The sequence below is a fragment of the Capricornis sumatraensis genome, chromosome 14, assembly GCF_032405125.1.
Source record: "Capricornis sumatraensis isolate serow.1 chromosome 14, serow.2, whole genome shotgun sequence".
Lineage (NCBI taxonomy): Eukaryota > Metazoa > Chordata > Mammalia > Artiodactyla > Bovidae > Capricornis > Capricornis sumatraensis.
This window is the reverse complement of record NC_091082.1, coordinates 87430433-87450894: the sequence shown is the minus strand read 5'-3', so window position 1 is coordinate 87450894 and position 20462 is coordinate 87430433. Positions and strand designations below refer to the sequence as shown.

At 65.7% G+C, this 20462-nt stretch overlaps 2 protein-coding genes across 3 annotated transcripts in view; one reads left to right on the top strand and one right to left on the bottom strand.

Annotated features, from left to right (window-relative positions):
- Window positions 1-4235, top strand: part of LGR6 (leucine rich repeat containing G protein-coupled receptor 6) — an 82674-nt gene extending 78439 nt beyond the window's left edge. The window contains exons 17-18 of the mRNA XM_068985807.1: window positions 1102-1182; window positions 3010-4235. Of these exons, the coding sequence (XP_068841908.1) occupies window positions 1102-1182; window positions 3010-4235 (1307 nt within the window). The remainder of the gene's footprint in view (window positions 1-1101; window positions 1183-3009) is intronic.
- Window positions 4236-14970: 10735 nt separating this feature from the next.
- Window positions 14971-19686, bottom strand: UBE2T (ubiquitin conjugating enzyme E2 T). Of its 2 annotated transcripts, XM_068985640.1 has the most exons (7): window positions 19674-19686; window positions 18440-18588; window positions 17864-17933; window positions 16418-16523; window positions 16217-16315; window positions 16014-16091; window positions 14971-15276 (listed from the first exon to the last, which is right to left on the bottom strand). In XM_068985640.1, exons 2-7 carry the CDS (start codon window positions 18546-18548, stop codon window positions 15151-15153), a joined length of 588 nt encoding a protein of 195 aa, XP_068841741.1. In that variant the 5' UTR covers window positions 18549-18588; window positions 19674-19686; the 3' UTR covers window positions 14971-15150. The 2 variants fall into 2 exon arrangements, with proteins under 2 accessions (XP_068841741.1, XP_068841742.1); XM_068985641.1 differs by lacking the exon at window positions 19674-19686 and having other exon boundaries at window positions 18440-18777.
- Between the last annotated feature and the right edge of the window lie 776 nt (window positions 19687-20462).

The window sequence follows — 20462 nt, the reverse complement described above, 5'->3', positions numbered from 1 at the left end:
AGACAGTGCGAGAGTGAACAGTGGAGATAACCCAGCGTGTTTCGGAGTCTCTTTAACGGGGTTTGGCTTTCTGACCCTGTTTTCTCGGACGAGCAGAATCGCAGAGCCTAGACTTAGAACTGAGGGGCCATGAGCATGACCTGGCCCGGCCGCTAGCTCCGCAGGGACGCGCCCCTTCTCACGCACGGCTTTCGGCTGCAGTCTCCTCAGCCGCTGCTCCCCCCACCTCCTGCACCCATAAAGCCCCCCGACGGTCCCCCAAACCAGCTCCTGGTGGGGAAAGTCCAGCGTCTGGGCTCGGGCCCAGCGAGGCTGGCTTTGAACTTGGCCCTGTCACACCCTGGCCAGCGTCCTCACCTCATCTGCGCAGCAGCGCCAGAGGGCGCCTGGCCCCCACGGCTGCAAGGACGTGGAGTCAGCGGGCGCGGGCCTGGAGGATGAGAACTGGCGTGTGGTCCCAGCTGCCCGGCGAGGGCATGGAGCCGCAACCGCCGAGAGCAGGGCTGTCCTGTCCACAACCCCCGGCGTGTGCCCAGCCCTGGGCTCGTGTGGGCACCGCCCCCCTCACGTGACTCTGATCTGGGGGCTTGTCCATCGGGACCGTGATTCTCCTCCTGTGATCCATCCGCCGATGCTGGTTTTGCCGTTGGGGGCTCTCAGCCAGTAGGGTGGTGTGGTTCCCTCAGGCTGCACACGTTGAGGCCAGCGTTCCTCCCCTCGCCCTGCCCTTCCCGAGTGCTCCTCCCAGCTGCCCGGACCTGGCCCATGCCCTGCAGCACGTCCGGCTCGCTGCTCTGTCCCGCTCCGTGTGTGGCGCCTCCAGCTGGACGCGGAGTCCTGGCCAGCGTGCAGAGCCCCCAGAGTTAGGGCAGCCTCCTCAGACTCTGCCCCGCTGCCCGCGATACGGATGATCCCTGAGTCCGAGGAGGGGCAGGTCTCGGGCGTGGAGGACCACAGGCGGAGGGGCCACGGGCGAAGAGGGTTTCCCCGGGGCGACCGGGGTGCCCTGTGCCCAGCAGACGTCTCTGGGGTGGGCGTCTGGGGAAAGGCGGGCTTGACCCACACCGAGAGCAGGTCTGAGCCCCTGTCCGCTCTCCTCAGGTGATCTGGACCCGGAAGAGCTCCAGCTGGGGGCGGAGGCGCCCGGGCCCCAGCCCGCTGTCCAGTGCAGCCCTGCTCCAGGTGAGAGGGCGCCTCGGGTGGGGAGGGCAGGCACTGCGGAAGGGCTGCTTCAGAAAGTGAGGTCCCACGGCCCAAAAGCCAGCACTCGAGGGGCAAGGCTGGGGGAGAGGAAAGTGTATTTCGGAGGCTGGCAACCAGGGTGGTTGGGCGACGGCAGACTCGTGTCCAAAGGCTGAGCTGCCCCGGACATCGACCCGCGGGCAAGAGCGTCTGTAGGCGGAGGGAGGGGTCTGCCTGAAGCAGCGCCGTCGGCTCTGACAGTCATCTTGAAACCGGTCGTCAGGGGTCTGACCGGCATCACCGCCATTGTTTTAAGTGCCGTTAATCTTCAGCTCCTTGGTTGGTTCCCGCTTCCTTGAGGCCGGTCCTCAGAGTCGTGGCGGCTCCTTACGCCGTGGCTGCCGTCCTGGTGTGAACGGTGCACCTGGGGGGGCTCGGTGTCTGTGAGCGCGCGCAGGGTTAGGTGCGGCTCAGCGTCGTCTCCAGCCCTTGAGAAGGAAGGCCTCGTGGGTCCCACCGCCGGGAGGAGAGGCTTCGCAGCGGAGCCCTGTGCTCAGGGAGGGCTGAGGGCCCGCTGGCCCGGCTGAACCCTGCCGCCCCCTCGCCGCCCCCTCCCAGCAGCGCGCGCGATGGAGCCACAGAGTCCAGGTGTCCCCGCGGGCCCCTTCCGGCAGCGGCCGTTCCTGACGGCTGCCGCCGCCGGCTTCAGTCTCCCCTAGATGTCCGGGCACCGAGCGCCCCGCTGGTGCGGCGCGGGCCGCCTGGGGGCGAGCAAGCAGGAGGCGGCGGCGTCCCCACCCGGCCCGCAGCCGCGCCCCGCGGGAAGCGCACCCGGAGGGGCTGGTCCGGTTCACGCGGACGCTGCGCCCCCGAAGCCCGCAGTGGTGATGCTCGTTAGGAGCGTGAAGACCAGCTCCGGCTTTCCCAGTAGCCGGTGCCGCCGGCCCGAGGAGCTCCGGTGCCCTACGCCCCGCACAGGCGCCTGTAGGTGTCTGAGGAGCATAACGACCCGGGAGAGCGCGCACGATAATACTCCAGCAAAAAGAATAAGAACCTATATGCAGTGAAGTCCCAATAAGCTGGAGATCTGTGTGTATACGTGTGCTTTAAACTGAGAGAAAACCAGCAGAACGCTTCTCTCGTGAGCAGTGTCAGCTTCTCCATGTTCTGTGCTCCGATTTTTCTGCAATCACCGTCTATTATTTGATGATCAGAAAAAAGTGCTTAAAAAGTAGCTGGCACAGAAGCCTCCCGAAGCCCCAGGCCTCCTGGCAGCGCATTGAACAGGAGTCCAAGGGCACAGCAGTGAAGAATCAAAGCGACAGGGCGGTTTGATGATGGCCCCCAGAGAGAGCGGGAAAAGGCCCGGCCTCCCTGCCCAGGGCGGGACCCGGCAGGCAGACCCGAGGGCTGCCTGTCCTTCTGTGCTCTGCCCCCAGCACCGACCGACTCCGGGGCACTGAGTGTGGCCGTGGAGCCTCCCCCCGCTGGGGTGGCACCGTCCCCAGAAGCAGAGCCGGCCACCCCTCTCCCTCTGCGGGTCGGCCTGGCCTGCCCCAGAGCGGTGCTCGGCCACTCCGCCAGGCCGGCCTGTCCTGCCCTTGCTTCTGGACGCTGCTCGGCGGGGAGGGCCCTCTGCTGCCTCGGCGTGTGCTGTGTGTGTGTCTCCCACGTCTGCTCCTTGGATCCTGGGCCTGTGTCCACCCCCAGCCGCAGGGGGAAGAGGCCCCCCGGGTGTCCACTCTGCCCCCGCCCACCGGAGCCCGAGCCCAGGCAGAGTGCAGAGCCACACGGCCGGCCCGGCTAGCGTCTGCCTCTCTCCCGCAGGTCCCTTCCAGCCCTGCGAGCATCTCTTCGAGAGCTGGGGCATCCGCCTGGCCGTGTGGGCCGTCGTGCTGTTGGCCCTGTTCTGCAACGCACTGGTGCTGCTGAGCCTCTCCGCGGCTGGGCCCGGCCCGCTGCCCCCGGCCAAATTCGTGGTGGGGGCCCTCGCGGGCGCCAACGCCCTGACCGGCCTCTCCTGCGGCCTTCTCGCCTCCGTCGACGCACTGACCTTTGGCCGGTTCGCTGAGTTCGGCGCGCGCTGGGAGGCGGGCCCGGGCTGCCGGGCGGCGGGCTTCCTGGCCGTGCTGGGCTCCGAGGCATCCGTGCTGCTGCTGAGCCTGGGCGCGGCGCACTGCAGTGTGGCCGCGGCCTGCGTGCGGGCCCACGGGAAGGTGCCAGCCGCGGGCAGCGTGCGCGCGGGGGCCCTGGGCTGCCTGGCTCTGGCGGGGCTGCTGGCCGCCCTGCCGCTGGCCTCGGTGGGCGAGTACGGCGCCTCCCCGCTCTGCCTGCCCCATGCCCCGCCCGCCGGCCGGCCGGCCGCCCTGGGCTTCGCCGTGGCGCTGGTGCTGCTGCACGCCGCCTGCCTCCTGGCGGCGGCCTTGGCCTGCATCCGGCTCTCCTGCGGCCTGCCCGCCACCGGGCTGGAGGCCGCCTGGGACGGCGCAGCCGTGCGCCACGTGGCCTGGCTCACCTTCGCCGACGGGCTCCTCTACTGCCCCGTGGCCTTCCTGAGCCTGGCGTCCGCGCTGGGCCTCCTGCCGGTCGCCCCCGAGGCCGTGAAGGCCGTCCTGCTGCTGGTGCTGCCGCTGCCTGCCTGCCTCAACCCCCTGCTCTACCTGCTCTGCAGCCCCCACTCCCGGGAGGACCTGCGGCGCCTCCCGCCCTGCCTGGGCGGCCCGGGGCCCCTCGCCCTGGGCGGCGCCGGCCCGCGGGAGCCGAGCTCCTGCGACTCCACACAGGCCCTGGTGGCCTTCCCTGACGTGGAGCTCTCCGCTGAGGCCTCCGAGACCCATGGCCTCCCCTCGGGGGCCCTCGTCCCCCGCCGGCAGCCTGGGGGCCTCCAGCTGGAAGGCGGCCATGTTGCAGAGCCGGAGGGAACCCGGTTTGGGCAGCAGCCGCCCTCCAGGGATGGTGGACGGGCACAGGGGGACCCGGAGGCCTCAGCAGCAGGCCGGGCCCGGGCGGGTGGCGGGGGCTTGCAGTCGTCCGGCTTGGCCTCAGGCGTCTGAATGTCCTCCCCACTCCCGCCCGCCCCCTCCACGGATGATGCTGCTGCCTGTAAAATAAATCAGGACGGCCCAGAGTGACCCGCGCAGACGACCCGCCCCTGACCCTGCCGGTCGCCTCCCTCCCAGGCCGCTGCCTGTGGGTTTCTGGCCGGGTCTCCCCTCAGTCCTGCTCTAGCCTCTTCTCTGTCGCATTTGAGGGGGCTGAGGACCCGAGGGCTGGACATTCCTCACTTTAGGGAAAGGAGGGGGGCAGAAGACGGTACCGGGGGCGGGGGGGCGCCCACGCGGCCCAGGAGCAGGCGCGACGGCGGGGGCCCAGGGAAAGGCCGGGGGGGCAGAGGAAGGCCGGGGCGTGGGGGCAGAGGAAGGCCGGGGGGGGACTCAGGGAAAGGCCGCGGGGGGGACTCACGGAAAGGCCGGAGGGGGGGACTCAGAGGAAGGCCGGGGTGGGGGAAAGGGAAAGGCCGGGGGGGGACTCAGAGGAAGGCCGAGGGGGGGCGGCAGAGGAAGGGGGAGGGGCCCAGGGAAAGGCCGGGGGGTGGCGCAGAGGAAGGCCGGGGGGGGGGACAGGGAAAGGTCATGGGGGGGACTCAGAGGAAGGCTGGGGAGGGGGATTCAGAGGAAGGCCGGGGGGGGCGGCAGAGGAAGGCCGGGGGGGGGGACTCAGAGGAAGGCCGAGGGGGGGACTCAGAGGAAGGCCGGGGGGGGACTCAGAGAAAGGCCGGGGAGGACAGGGAAGGGCCGGGGGGGGATTCAGAGAAAGGCCGGGGGGGACAGGGAAAGGCCGGGGAGTGGACTCAGAGGAAGGCCGGGTGGGGGGGCAGAGGAAGGCCGGGGTGGGGGGGCAGAGGAAGGCCGGGGGGGACTCAGAGGAAGGCCGGGGGGGGACTCAGGGAAAGGCCGGGGTGGGGGACTCAGAGGACGGCCGGGGAGGGGGACTCAGAGCAAGGCCAGTGGGGGGGTCAGAGGAAGGCCGGGGTGGGGGACAGGGAAAGGCCGGGGGGGGACTCAGGGAACGGCCAGGGGTGGGACAGGGAAAGGCCGGGGGGGCGGGCAGAGGAAGGCCGGGGGGGGGACAGGGAAAGGCCAGGGGGGGACTCAGTGGAAGGCCGGGGGGGGGGACTCAGAGGAGGGCCGGGGGGGGGACAGGGAAAGGCCGGGGGGGGACTCAGAGGAGGGCCGGGGGGGGGACAGGGAAAGGCCGGGGGGGGACTCAGTGGAAGGCCAGGGGTGGATTCAGAGGAAGGCCGGGGGGGGACTCAGAGGAAGGCCGGGGGGGGGACTCAGGGAAAGGCCGGGGGGGACAGGGAAAGGCCGCGGGGGGTCTCAGAGGAAGGCCAGAGTGGGGGCAGAGGAAGTCCGGGGTGGGGGGGCAGACGACGGCCGGGGGGGGACTCAGAGGAAGGCCGGGGTGGGGGGGCAGAGGAAAGCCGGGGGGGGGACTCAGAGGACGACCGGGCGGGGGGGGACTCAGAGGAAGGCCCGGGGGGGGGGAGAGGACGGCCGGGGGGGGGGCAGAGGACCCCCGGTGGGGGCGCAGAGTAAGGCCGGGGTGGGGAAGAGGACGGCCGGGGGGGTACTCAGAGAAAGGCCGGGGGGGACAGGGATGGGCCAGGGGGGGGGACTCAGAGGACGGCCGGGGGGGGGAACTCAGAGGTCGGCCGGGGGGGGGGGAAGAGGAAGGCCGGGGTAGGGGGGCAGAGGAAAGCCGGGGGGGGACTCAGAGGACGACCGGGGGGGGGGGGACTCAGAGGAAGGCCGGGTGGGGACTCAGAGGAAGGCCGGGGGGGGATTCAGGGAAAGGCCGGGGGGGACAGGGAAAGGCTGCGGGGGGACTCAGAGGAAGGCCGGAGTGGGGGCAGAGGAAGTCCGGGGTGGGAGGGCAGAGGACGGCCGGGGGGGTGACTCAGAGGAAGGCCGGGGTAGGGGGGCAGAGGAAAGCCGGGGGGGGGGACTCAGAGGACGACCGGGGGGGGGGATTCAGAGGAAGGCCGGGCGGGGGACTCAGGGAAAGGCCGGGGGAGGACTCAGGGAATGGCCAGGGGGGGGACAGAGGAAGGCCGGGGGGGGGGAAGGGAAAGGCCGGGGGGGTACTCAGAGGAAGGCCAGGGTGGGGGACAGGGAAAGGCCGGGGGGGGGCAGAGGAAGGCCGGGGGGGGACAGGGAAAGGCCAGGGGGGTACTCAGAGGAAGGCCGTGGGGGGACTCAGAGGAAGGCCGGGGGGGGACAGGGAAAGGCCGCGGGGGGACTCAGAGGAAGGCCGGAGTGGGGGCAGAGGAAGTCCGGGGTGGGGTGGCAGAGGATGGCCGTGGGGGGGCCCCAGAGAGAGGCCGGGGGGGGGACTCAGAGGACGGCCGGGGGGGTGGACACAGAGGAAGGCCGGGGGGGGGGACTCAGAGGAAGGCCGGGTGGGGACTCAGAGAAAGGCCGGGGGGGACTCAGGGAAAGGCCGGGGGGGGGACTCAGAGAAAGGCCAGGGGGGGACAGGGAAAGGCCGGGGGGGTGGACTCAGAGGAAGGCCGGGGGGGGGCAGAGGAAGGCCGGTGTGGGGGGGCAGAGGAAGGCCGGGGGGGGGGCAGAGGAAGGCCGGGAGGGGACTCACAGAAAGGCCGGGGGGGACAGGGAAAGGCCGGGGGGGGTCTCAGAGGAAGGCCGGGGGGGGGCAGAGGAAGGCCGGTGTAGGGGGGCAGAGGAAGGCAGGGTGGGGGGGCAGAGGAAGGCCGGGGGGGGGGACTCAGAGGAAGGCCGGGGTGGGGGACTCAGAGGACGGCCGGGGGGGGGGACTCAGAGGAAGGCCGGGAGGGGACTCAGAGGAAGGCCGGGAGGGGACTCAGAGGAAGGCCGGGAGGGGACTCACAGAAAGGCCGGGTGGGACAGGGAAAGGCCGGGGGGGGACTCAGAGGAAGGCCGGGGGGGGACTCACGGCAAGGCCGGGGGGGGGGACTCAGAGAAAGGCCGGGGGGGGACAGGGAAAGGCCGGGGGGGGTGGACTCAGAGGAAGGCCGGGGGGGGACTCATAGGAAGGCCGGGGGGGGACACAGGGAAAGGCCAGGGGGGGACTCAGGGAAAGGCCGGGGTGGGGGGGCAGAGGAAGGCAGGGGGGGGAACAGGGAAAGGCCGGGGGGGGACTCAGAGGAAGGCCGGGGGGGGCAGAGGAAGGCAGGGTGGGGGGGCAGAGGAAGGCCGGGGGGGGACTCAGAGGAAGGCCGGCGGGGGACTCAGAGAAAGGCCAGGGGGGGACAGGGAAAGGCCGGGGGGGGCACTCAGAGGAAGGCCGGGGGGGGCAGAGGAATGCAGGGGTGGGGGACAGGGAAAGGCCGGGGGGGGACAGGGAAAGGCCGCGGGGGGACTGAGAGGAAGGCCGGGGTGGGGGAAAGGGAAAGGCCGGGGGGGGACAGGGAAAGGCCGGGGGGGGACTCAGAGGAAGGCCGGGGGGGGGACAGGGAAAGGCAAGGGAGGGGACTCAGAGGAAGGCCGAGGGGGGGCGGCAGAGGAAGGGGGAGGGGCCCAGGGAAAGGCCGGGGGGTGGCGCAGAGGAAGGCCGGGGGGGGGGGACTCCGAGGAAGGCCGAGGGGGGGACTCAGAGAAAGGCCGGGGGGGACAGGGAAGGGCCGGGGGGAGATTCAGAGAAAGGCCGGGGGGGACAGGGAAAGGCCGGGGAGTGGACTCAGAGGAAGGCAGGGGTGGGGGGGCAGAGGAAGGCCGGGGTGGGGGTCAGAGGAAGGCCGGGGGGGACTCAGAGGAAGGCCGGGGGGGGACTCAGGGAAAGGCCGGGGGAGGACTCAGAGAAAGGCCGGGGGAGGACTCAGAGAAAGGCCGGGGGGGACAGGGAAAGGCCGGGGGGGGGACTCAGAGGAAGGCCGGGGGAGGACTCAGAGAAAGGCCGGGGGGGACAGGGAAAGGCCGGGGGGGGGACTCAGAGGAAGGCCGGGGAGGGGGACTCAGAGGAAGGCCGGGGAGGGGGACTCAGAGGAAGGCCGGGGGGGGGGGGGACTCAGAGGAAGTCCGGGGGGGGGAAGAGGAAGACCGGGGGGGGGGACTCAGAGGAAGACCGGGGGGGGGGACAGGGAGAGGCCGGGGGTGGACTCAGAGAACGGCCGGGGACGGGGACTCAGAGGAAGGCCAGGTGGGGGGGACTCAGAGGAAGGCCGGGTGGGGGGGACGCAGAGGAAGGCCGGGGGGGGGACTCAGAGGAAGGCCGGGGCGGGGGGACTCAGAGGAAGGCCGGGGGGGGACTCAGAGGAAGGCTGGGGGGGCAGACTCAGAGGAAGGCGGGGGGGGGGTACTCAGAGGAGGGCCGGGGGGGGGACTCAGAGGAAGGCCGAGGGGGGACTCAGAGAAAGGCCGGGGGGTGGCAGAGGAAGGCCAGGGGGGGACTCAGAGGACGGGGGTGGGGGGATTCAGAGGAAGGCCGGGGGGGGGGCAGAGGAAGGCCCGGGGGGGGACTCAGAGGACGGCCGGTGGGGTGGACAGGGAAAGGCCGGGGGGAGACTCAGAGGAAGGCCGGGGGGGTGGCAGAGGAAGGCCAGGGTGGGGGGGCAGAGGAAGCCCGGGGGGGGACTCAGAAGACGGGGGGGGGGGACTCAGAGGACGGCCGGTGGCGGGGACTCAGAGGTCGGCCGGTGGCGGGGACTCAGAGGAAGGCCGGGGGGGGACTCAGAGGACGGCCGGGGGGGGGGGGGACTCAGAGGAAGGCCGGGTGGGGACTCAGGGAAAGGCCGGGGGGGGTACTCAGAGAAAGGCCAGGGGGGGGACAGGGAAAGGCCGGGGGGTGGACTCAGAGGAAGGCCGGGGTTGGGGCAGAGGAAGGCTGGGGTGGGGGGGCAGAGGAAGGCCGGGGGGGGACTCAGAGGACGGCCCGGGGGGGGGACTCAGAGGACGGCCGGGGGGGGACTCAGAGGACGGCCGGGGGGGGGGACTCAGAGGAAGGCCGGGGGGGTGGACTCAGAGGAAGGCCGGGGTGGGGGGGCAGAGGACGGCCGGGGAGGGGGACTCAGAGAAAGGCCGGGGGGGGGGGACTCAGAGGAAGGCCGGGGAGGGGGGACTCAGGGAAAGGCCGTGGTGGGGGGGCAGAGGAAGGCTGAGTGGGGACTCAGGGAAAGGCCGGGGGGGGGACTCAGAGGAAGGCCGGGGGGGTGGCATAGGAAGGTCATGGTGGGGGGGCAGAGGAAGCCCGGGGGGGGACTCAGAGGTCGGCCTGGGGGGGGACTCAGTGGATGGCCGGGGGGGCTCTCAGAGGACGGCCGGTGGGGGGACTCAGAGGAAGGCCGGGGGGGGACTCAGAGGAGGGCCGGGGGGGGGTACTCAGAGGAAGGCCGGGGTGGGGGGGCCGAGGAAGGCTGGGGGGGGGACTCAGGGAAAGGCCGGGGTGGGGGGGCAGAGGAAGGCTGGGGGGGGACTCAGGGAAAGGCCGGGGTGGGGGGGCAGAGGAAGGCTGGGGGGGGACTCAGGGAAAGGCTGGGGTGGGGGGGCAGAGGAAGGCTGGGGGGGGACTCAGGGAAAGGCCGGGGGGGGACTCAGAGGAAGGCCGGGGTGGGGTGCCAGGGACCGCTCCATGCTCTGCACCCCACGGGCCCTGAACTCACCCCTCACAAGACCCCTGTGAGAATCAGTTTTGGAAAATAAGACTTGGTGCCCCTTTCTCAGAGACCCGGGGAGCGGGTCCACGTGGTGAAGAGGCGGGAGAACCTGCTTTAACTCAGGGCCCCAGTTCCTGACCGGAGAGCTTGGGGTTACTTGTTAGGTTTCCATCGAGCACAGCTACTGGCACCTCACAGATGAGCCCCCACCTCTCCCAGGGGCCTCCTTCTGCCCCCCTGCTGATGTCACAAGAGGCCCCCCTTCCTGGGAGCTGGGGCTCAACCACGTTACCCCCCTGCCTCTCTCGTCCTGCCCCGAGAACACTGTGGAGTGGGTTGCCCCGTGGTCCACGGGGGAACGGTGAATGGCTCGCGGGCACCAGAGAAAGTCCCGCCCTCGGAAGACGCAGGGTTCCCGGCTCCCCTGTGGCTCCGAGCTCCTCCCCGCGGTTCTCCACCTGCCGCCTTCTGCCACGAGCCCGGCTGTCCCTCTGAGTCCCTGGCCCTGGCCTCCCAGGGGTGCCCGGAGCTGCTGCTCAGCCCCAGGGACACGTGTGACGTGTTGGGTGGCAGGAAGTGTCACACAGGCCTGGGCTCCTGGGTGCCCCAGACGGGGGAGGACGTTGTGTCCGTCCCTATGCGCCACCGGCACGCTCTCCCCCACCCCAAATGCAGGCTGAGGAGTGGGAGCTGGGGCTCGGGAGGCGGGGTGGCGCGTCCCGGGCACCCCGCCGTCTGCCACGTCCCGACAGGACAGAGGGCCCCCGCCGGCGCTCTTGTGGTCCTGGGGCGGCCCTGGAAAGGTCCTTCGAGTATCATGGCTGGGGGACCGGTGTCTCATCGCCCTGACAACCCACACTGGGCCCCCCGGTGAAAATCCCAGGAGGAGTTGCCACGGCCCCCGGGCGGGCGAGCGGAGGAGCAAGGCTCCACGGTGGAGCCAGCACGTCTGGCACCTTGCTCCGAGTCCAGCTGAGGAGCCTGGACTCCGCCAGCTCTGAAGCAGACCCACTGTCCCGGTGCCTTAGGGAGGCCCGGGCACAGCCCAGCCCGGCAGGCCCCGCCAGCGCTCAGCTGGGGAGGCGCACCCCGGTCTCCCCACCGCCTGGGCTCAGCCGGAGCTCTGTTCAGCGCAGAGACGGGGTGACTCAGGCGGGCCTCTCATTCTTCCAAGACGCCCCAGGGACAGATGGCCTTGAGTCCAGGCCCCTCCCCTGTGCCCACCAGCCCCCAATGTTGGAGCTGCTGCGTGGGGCCTGTCCCTGCGGGGCCCTTCCTGGGGGAGAGGCAGGGCTTCGGCTGCACGCTCAGCTCCGGGGCAGCTCCACCTCCAGCTGCGCTCTGTTCCCCACCAGCTGGGCGTCAACCAGGCCTCCACCTTTTGGTCAGAGGTGTTTGCCACAAACTGTCTTTGTTATTCAAAAGGCTTGTAGACATTGTGTATGTGTCTGTGTGTACACACGTGTTCTGTTGTGTCTGAATCTTTGTGACCCCATAGACTATAGCCCATCCAGAGAAGGCGATGGCACCCCACTCCAGGACTCTTGCCTGGAGAATCCCATGGACGGAGGAGCCTGGTAGGCTGCAGTCCACGGGGTCACAAAGAGTCAGATTCGATTGAGCAACTTCACTTTCAGTTTTCACTTTCACGCATTGGAGAAGGAAATGGCAACCCACTCCAGTGTTCTTGCCTGGAGAATCCCAGGGACAGGGGAGCCTGCTGGGCTGCTGTCTGTGGTGTCGCACAGAGTCGGACACGACTGAAGCGACTTAGCAGCAGCAGCAGACTGTAGCCCATCAGGCTCCTCTGTCCATGGGATTGTCCAGGCCAGAACACTGGAGTGGGTTGCATTCCCGTCTCCAGGGCATCTTCCCCGCCCCGGGACTGAGCTCCGTCTCTTGTACCGGCAGGAGGACTCTGTACCACCTGAGCCCCCAGGGAAGCCCCCGTAGGTGTTGCACATTTACCCAGAACGAGAGGTGAGGTCACCTTTGTGCTCGGCCGGCTTTCTGGTGAGCTGGAGTGTTTCTCTTTGGTTCTCTCTGCTGTGGTCAGTGGAAGACTATGTATTAGTCTATGATTGATCAAGCGAAAAATCAAAAGCCGAGTAATCCAGTGCATGTAAATGCATTTATTTGGATGGATGACGTCTTCCAAGACGGTGTCCGCAGAGCAGAGCAGAGCCCGTCCTGGGGGCCGCGGTGGGGGACACACTGGCCCCTGCCTGCCGGGCCTCTGCACGTCCTGCCTGGTGCTCAGTGCCCCCGAGGGCCCCGGCCGCCACCGCCGATTCTCCCTGGCAGCTCTGTCCTCACCGCAGGAAGCCCCTCCTCAGGGCTGGGTGCAGGGCTGTGACTACGGAGCCTCAGGTTGGGGCTCCCCTGGGCAGACCTCCCCACCCGACCTTCGAGCCTCATGGCTTGCCCCCTCTAAGCAGGTGAGGACGAGCGAGGCAGTGAGGCCCTGGTGGGTTCGGATCCGGGCTCTGCACTGGTGCCTGCTGGGCCGAGCCCTCGCCCTGCGCTGGGAGGGGCTGTGAGGGAGTGCTGCATCGGCTCCAGGGCGGGCTGGGGCAGGCGGGCTCGGGCCGGGGCGGCTGGGGGCTGGCTGTGCCGGGCGGGCGGGCGGGAGCCGCTCTGAAATTGGGGTGTGCGCCCCGGCCCCCTAAGCAGGCTCCTCCTCAACCCCGTTTGTTCCTTATTCTGGATGAGTAATGCACGTGCGTGCCCGGACGGCACGCATCTTTCTGACAGTCCCCCTCCCTGTTCCTCTTGCCAAGGCCCCAGACCCTGGCTGGTTACTGCTGCGCTCTGCTTCTGCCTCGCTCCAGCGTCTCTTCCTGCACCAATAACATGTCTGAGCTCACAGCGCAGATCCGCAGAGGAAGCCCTCTGGTTTCTGCAGGACAGTGGCTCTCCTCCCACCGTGTAGCTGGGCCATCACTTCGCTTATCGCCCTCCCGGGCACTTGGGTTGCTTGAGGTTGTGCTCTTGCACGCGGCGCTGCCGTGCGCACCCTTGGATGTGGGTCCTCGCCACGCGTCATGCACCCCCGCGGTCCCTTTTCCAGGAGTGGACCTGCCGTGGGCAGCAGGCGGGATCAGACTCGCAGCCTCTCCGGTGACCACTCGGCTTGCTTGTCCTGGCAGAGCAGGGCTTTGGCGCCTCGTGTGGGGGCCGCTGTCCTCGCCCTGCCCTGCCCAGTCCTGACAACCGCCCTGTCTGCAGGACAGATGACGCGTGCAGAGCTCGGGCAGGACCCCGGCCCCTGCCGGCGGGTGGCTTCCCGGGCCGGGTCTCCTGGACCCGCGTCCCTGCTCCCCTTCTCCCCCTCCTTCCCGGGCTGGGTGCGGGCCTGGCCTTCCTCCTCCGTCTTCTCCCGTCCTCTGCCCGGGTGCCCTCTGCTTGTGCACCCCGAGACGGGGGCCTCCGGTGACTTCTGGCGTTGCTATTTCTAGTGAGTAGGGCGCAGGCTCTGTAGCCATGACCCAGCCTGTGGAGCAGACACGCCGGCAGACGGTGCAGGGCGTGAGGCCCACCAAGAAGAGGCCGCGCCCCCTTCAGGGGGTGCATGAGGCGTCCCGTGTGGAGGCACCGGCAGGGCCACTGGTGTGTGGAGATGGGCGGGGCCGCGTGGCTGCACGTGGCCTACAGAGGAGCAGGTGTGTGCGGGCGAGGGGGTGAAGCCCACAGCGCTGGTGGGCAGGGGACAGGAGACAGGGCTTTCCTGGGCTCCAGGAGGAGGTACAATCTGGCTTTTATTAATATGTCACCTGAAGACCTTGCGGCTACGAGAAGCATCCACTGCAGATGGTCAGGGCTGGAGGCCAGGGGATGAGGTTCCGGCCGTGACGGCAGGGCAGCTGAGACCCGCTGGGGGCCAGCTGCGGAGGGGGCTTGTGCTTTCCCACGACGACCCCAAGGCCATCTGGCTTCACACCTGGCCTGTCTCCTCGTCAGCACCGTCGGCACGCGCGTCTCCCGCACGGGCGCTCGCCGCGGACGAGACGCACACAGCCCTGATGGTTGCTGGCGGTCCCTCCAGGAGGGACAGTGAGGATAGCACGTGTGAGTGGAGCCCCCAACCCAGCCGTCCAGACGCCCGCCCGGCCCGCCCGGCATCACCAGCCATTTGCTTCTTACAAGTGAAGCTTCCTGGTTGATCCCCTAATGGCATCTGGAAGCCCCAGTGTGAGGCACATGTGCCCAAGTACAGGAGAGCATTGAGTTCCTGGGCTCAATGAGAGGATGATAGCTGATTTTCAGAAGTGGTTTCAAGAATTCTGTAGAAGCTGGAAATAGATGAAGTGGGGACACGCAGGAAATTCACATTTCGGTTGATGCCGTCGTCTGTTACTGTGCCCGTGTCCTAAGGCAGGCTGCCGTGAGCGCAGGGCGGTTCCACGGTGGAGGAAGGGAAATGGCTCAAGGGGTCCTCTATGTGCCCCGAGCCCGGCCTGGCCCGGGACCACCAGGCTCAACACAGTGGGGTGTGGAGCCTCCCTGCCTCGGCACCTCGTTCTACTTCAGCTGACTTCTGCCCGGGTCCGCCTGCCCCGTCATCTGCACAGGACAGTGACAGCGGGCCCGGACCGCCTGCCCGTCGTCTGCACAGAACAGTGAACATGGGCCCCAGGGCCCTGTCCAGTCTTGGCCAGGGACTAGAGCTTGGCACCTTAGTACCTGCCCTCAAATGAAGCTGCCAGGGACACGAGGGGTTGTGAAGAGCCCTGTGAATCTGTGCGATCTTCGCCTGACTGTCCCACTAATGTCATATCCCCTTGGCACGTCGCAGGCGGTCGCTGTATCTGCTGAGGTCTGTGCTGCGCCACAGTGTTCTGACCAGCCACGTGAGCCAGAGAGAAGGCTGCAAGCAACACTCAGGAGGGCGACAACCGGAATCCCACACTGCCTGAGACTTCTGAAACCTAGAGTTCTGGAAGCATGGTGGGCACCAAATTCTCTCTACATCTTCAGACACGTGTCCATCCTCAGTGTCCTGAGTGATGCTGGCAGGTTGGCAAAGTAAAGGGCTCTTCCAAGTACCGTGACACTCCTTCTGAACAGCTCTCTGGCCAGTTTGCTCCCAGACACACATTCAGGATGAATGCGTGTTCAACGTCAAATGACTTTATTTTTCAGGCTTACAAGTTTTAAAATCAATACGCACAAGGTAAATAAAATAACTCTCAGAGAATCAACGCAGAGCAGAACACATGAACGTACAAGGTCTGTTTCACAGGATGCAGAAATGACCACGTCATCACATACAAAGCAAACGTTCCAGAAATGGAGGCAACGTGGGCCATCCCGGCAAAGACGGGCCAGGACAATCCCTAAACGTCAGGGCAAAGCCTCTTTCCACCGCCGCTCAGCTGCCCGGCCTTCCTTTTCTGCATGGTGCTGGGTCCCTCTGAGCCGCCCACCTCGGGGAGGCTGCCAGGCGGCCCTTCCTCGCCTGCCTGAGGAGGAGCAGATGGGAAAGCACAGCATAGTTGATACCAAACATGGTTCATACCATCCTTCTGGGTTCACACCATCCTTCTGGGTTCACACCGAACACGGTTCACATCGTACTTCTCCTGGGTTCATACTGAACACGGTTGACACCAAACATGGTTCACACCGAACAGGTTCACACCGAACACGGTTCACAACAAACGTTCTCCTGGGGCCTCGTTGCCCCATCCCGGACAGACATTCTCTCCAAAGCTGCTGCTCTCCCATCCCCTGAGCCGTTTATCTGTTGATTCTTCCCCCTACTGACACTAAGGGCTACGTGACTCCATCTCAAGGAGGGGACGGCTCAGCAGACCCATGTGTGCTCAGCATCGTCTCTGCTCCTGAAGGGTCTCCTTTGTTCAGTGAGCGAACTATCGATGTAAACTGGGGACGTGGCTCCTCCCTCCCTCCACGTCCATTCCCTTCCCTCCCACACCCCTGCCCCTCCCCGAGTCCCACAAAGAGGCCCCAGCTGCCTGGTGGTCCTCAGTGGACCGTGGCTCCCAGAAGCCCTTGCTGCGACTGGCTGAGCTCTCTATCTGCTCAACGATCACAAGGAAGGTCGCAGGCGATCGACCAGCCACCCCTGGGTACAGCATGGACTCGGCACACGCAACAAACTCTCGTACGAATGCAGACACATTCACACGCAATGGACGAGAGGCAGGAGCAGAGTCAGGGCTGCCAGATGTCCCACCTTCTGCCGCGCGTGCTTCTGTGTCCACTGCCTGGCGTTCTCGAGGAAGACCGGCTTGTTGTATTTAAACTCTGAGGACTGAGACGGAAGCAGAGAGTAAACGGAGAGAGACAAAACTTGTCGGCTCCAGCCGCCACGCTGGACAGCTCCACGCCCCTCCTGGACAGCGTATGGGACATGGGGAAAGTGGGCTGGGCACTTACGATGTCAGCCATGAGCGGGTCATCCGGGTTGGGCTCGGCCATGAGCTGCTGAACGGAAGTCAGCAGGGTTGCAATGTTAAGGGATGGTCTCCAGGCACCCTAGACAGACAGACAGATGGACAGACAGGCAGGCAGCAGCTCTAAGAATGTGCTTCTCCAGTCACATGAGGCCAGAGGGTCGACCTTGCCCCCGCCACTCACTTTTGGTGGCAACTTGAGAACGTCTAGACAAATCCGTCCAGCAGCGTCGACGTTGGGGTGATAGATGGGAGTCAGAAACCGGATCTGAGGAGGTTCAAACGGGTACCTTTGACAGCACAGAGGACAGGGAAGTTTCACTAGAATATTGCTGCTGGCGTCACGAACAGCTGCTGATGACTGATTAGGGCAGCAACCTTTGAGAGACAAACCTTTGTTCTCTCCCAATTTTTATGATGAAAATTTACAGTACTGAAAACCCTTTCACCCGCCCCCTGACCAAGTCCCTAGCCCTTGAAATACTTCAGCATGATCTCCTAAGAATAAGGTCCCTCTCCTACAGAGCTGCAAGACTGTCAGTACACCCGTGAAAAAAATACGAAGGTTACCCCTCAGTCTCACCTGCCGCTCAGGCTTCCTCAGTCTCGGCTGCAGGTTTTTACAGATGGATTTTGAAAAACAGAGTCCAATTCTGATTTGCACACTGCACCTGGTTACTCTTTCTCTGGTGAGACACATACCTTGGAAAACCCCTGTGCGTCTCAGAACTGACATCCCTGGGATTACTGACCTGCTTCTCTTGGGACTTGTAACAAACCTGGCCTGTGAACAGGTGTCTACAAACCACAAACTACAACCATTGCCCCCTGATGAGAGTCTTACAGCACACGTGCATGACCAGGGCCTCCACACAGGCAGGGGGGACGGGGCCACGGGGGGCCGAGCGGGGACAGAGAGCTGGTGTCACAGCGCTGCGGAGGACTCGTTTGGGAAGATGAAAAAGTTCCCGAGATGGACGGGGTGGGGTGGCTGGACAACAGTGGAGCCACCAAAACCATTCACTTAAGCAGGGTGTGAATGGTCAGTTTCTGTCTGTGTTCCTGCAGCGGTGTGTGTCTGTTACTGCAGTGACGTGAGTGTGTTACTGCAGTGACGTGTGTGTTACTGCAATGACGTGTGTTACCACAATGTTATGTGTGTGTTAGCGCAACGGTCTGTGTGTGTCACCTCAGTGACGTGTGTGTTACCGCAATGACGCGTGTGTTACCACAATGTTTTGTGTGTTAGCGCAACGGTCTGCGTGTGTCACCTCAGTGACGTGTTACCGCAATGACGCGTGTGTTACCACAATGTTTTGTGTGTTAGTGCAACGGTCTGTGTGTGTCACCTCAGTGACGTGTTACCGCAATGACGTGTGTGTTACCGCAATGTTTTGTGTGTTAGTGCAACGGTAAGCCCAGGGTAGGGGAGGTGGTGTTAGATGTGATCTAGCCCAGGTTTAAGAAAAAGAGATTGAACTCCAAAGAGAAGGTGCTGGAGGTGACAGGAAGTCCTGAGGAGATGAGGACCGAGATCCAGGCCCTGTAAGTCCTGTGCTCAACGCTCCACGACACTGCTGTTTTCCAGCAACTGGTTTAGCCTGGAAATGTAAATGTAGCTCACACTGACCTCTCTGGAATGTGAACTTCCAGCTTGAAAACACCTTTTTCATAAGGTGTGTTGGCTCCACCGAGTATCTCTTGAAAGAAAAAGAAACAGTGAAGAGGTAACTGGGTGCCTGAAGCAGCTCACCGCCTGGTCCTGACGGGATGCTGGGTCTGGGACAGCTCTCAGGGTCTGCCAAGCCCCCACACGAGGCGCCAGGCCGGGCTGGTGTCACCCAAGGGCTACGTGGAAGATCTGGCCACAGGCGACAGACACCTGCAGCCCTGCTGGGAGGCCGGCTGCGTTCTGACCACATGCTGCCCGGTCTGGCCTCACAGGTACGTAAAGGTGACGTAACCGTGGTGCTGAACTGCTTCAGAGCTGATGCCCAGGTCTCGGAAATAAATCAGCAAGAGGTGGGGTAAAAGGCCAAAGAAGAAACGCCCCAGAGACCTTTTATAAAGGCAGCAAACGAGGCAGGCAGATGCACTCGTGCCCTATTTGGAGGAACACACGGTGTTAACATCCCAGCGCAACTGTCGACAGGCTCAGTGCAACTGTCGACAGGCTCGAGACCCGCACGCCTGGGGTGACACCTACGCGCTCGCAGGTCTTCCATCCGGTCCCCGTCCTGCCAGCACGTGATGCCCGGGGGTGGCTCCGCAGCCAGCAGGCTCAGCTCTCGCTTCAGACGCGATGTTCTCTGCATGACCTCAGGCAGAAGCACTCAGTTTGCACTGGCTGGGATCCTGGGGAGAAGAGGGGTGCCTGCCAAGGGTCAGCAGCAGTGAATTCTAGTGCCGGCTCAATTCATTGAAGGAGACAGCCCTCATGTCACTTGCTAGTCTGAGAAGGAGTCTTGAGTTTTTTCCCTCGTGCTATCTATTCAAGCAAACACATTTTAAAAATAAAGTATAAAACAATGAAAAGTTTCTACAAACAAAACACTGAAGTTCTAAAGTGAACTCGCTCAGTCGTGTCCAACTCTGCGGCCCATGGACTGTAGCCCGCCAGGCTCCTCCATCCATGGGATTTTCCAGGCAAGGATACTGGAGTGGGTTGCCATTTCCTTCTCCAGGGGATCTTCCTGACCCAGAGATGATGGGAACCCGCATCTCCTGAATTGGCAGGCGGATTCTTTACCACTCAGCCACCAAGGAAGTCCCAGAATTAGCAATACTACAGGCAAATTAGTATGTTAGACAGAACTAATCACTACAACAGACATCCATGTCAATTATTCCAAGTTTCTTTATCCGGGTCTTGAGGACCATCATATCATCTCTGGCATCCGGTTATCTTCCTGGGTACACTGTGGCGCTCCTAGTAAAGCGTCCTCTTGCCAATCCAGGAGTCTCGGGAGACGCTGCGTGGCTCCGTGGGTCGGGAAGCTCCCCTGAAGGAGGGCACGGCAACCCGCTCCAGTACTCCTGCCTGGAGAATCCCACGGACAGAGGAGCCTGGCGGGCTACAGTCCATGGGGTCGCAAAGAATCAGACTCGGCTGAGCGACTGAGCTCCGTTTACACACTGACCCTGACTGCTTCTCTCAGTAAGCAGGGACAGGGACTCAGCAAGGGTAAAACAACAAATATACACAATTAATGAAACGTCGGGGGAGGGGGGGCCGGGAGCGGCCGGCGGGCGTGGCGGCTGGGAAGCGGCTGGGGCGGCGGTGGGGCGCGGGCCGGGCCGGGGCAGAGCGCCAACCGCGCTGCCAAGACATGCAGAGCGTCCGTTCTACAAGCGACAGTCGGAGAAGAGGAGGCTCCGCAGTCAGGCGGAAAGAAAGCGCCTCCAACCCCGCCACCCCGCCCGCCCGCGGCCTCTCTCACCCGCGCGGTCGCTCCTCGCAGCGCAACGGCCCCGAGCAGCCGGCACCGCGCCTGCGCGAGCCCAGCCGCTGCCTTGCCCCGCCTTCCGCCCGGGAGGCTGTGATTGGTCCGGAGCGCCGCCCGGGAGGCGCGCAGCCTCCGATTGGCCGGGCTCCGGGCGGGCCCCGCCCCCGCGCTTTGAACGCGAGCGCGGCTGGCGGGGACCGTCCAGTCTTTGGCTCGCTTGGCCCGGGAGGAGGCGAGCTGGGAGGAGCCGGGAGGGTCTGTGCGGGAGCGGGCTGCCGTCCGGGTGTTCGCGCGGTGCGGCTGCCGCCTCAGGACCGTCAGACCTGAGAGCCCGAGGAGCCGGACGTTCGCCTCCGGCTCGGCTGCGGGAGCAGCGGCCGGTCCTGCTGAACCTTCCCGCGGGCGGTCCAGTCGGGACCTCTGCTTCCGGCCCAGACCGGCGTTGAGTAGCCGTGGTTCCGGGTGGCCGCGGCGTGGGCGTCCTCTCGGCCTCGCAGGCGCGCGGTGCTCCCGGGGCCTGCGGGCCCCGCCGGGAGCCGCGAGCCACACGGGAATCCCGTTCCTGTCCAGTCAGCTGTCGGGCCGCAGTTACTGCCAGCGCCCACTCACCGTGGGGACGTGTTTTCCGTCTTAACGCTGGAGTTGGCTGCCTGTCTTACTACTGATGCTTTCTATTTTGATCTCTTCAATATGGTTCCTTATTTTCCACCTCGACTTTAACTGTGTCGCAATTGCTGTTCTATCTTCGGAACTGAAATTAATTCCTTCCTCCGGTGGTTTTCT

What these genes read in the sequence shown, in the direction of transcription:
- UBE2T (XM_068985640.1), bottom strand. Translation starts at nt 18,548, where the DNA reads ATGCAGAGAACATCGCGTCTGAAGCGAGAGCTGAGCCTGCTGGCTGCG. An exon ending in GAAGTTCACATTCCAGAGAG is followed by an intron (nt 16,524 to 17,863) that starts GTCAGTGTGAGC and finishes GTGCTGTCAAAG; the next exon opens with GTACCCGTTTGAACCTCCTC. An exon ending in AGAAGCACGCGCGGCAGAAG is followed by an intron (nt 15,277 to 16,013) that starts GTGGGACATCTG and finishes GCTCCTCCTCAG; the next exon opens with GCAGGCGAGGAAGGGCCGCC.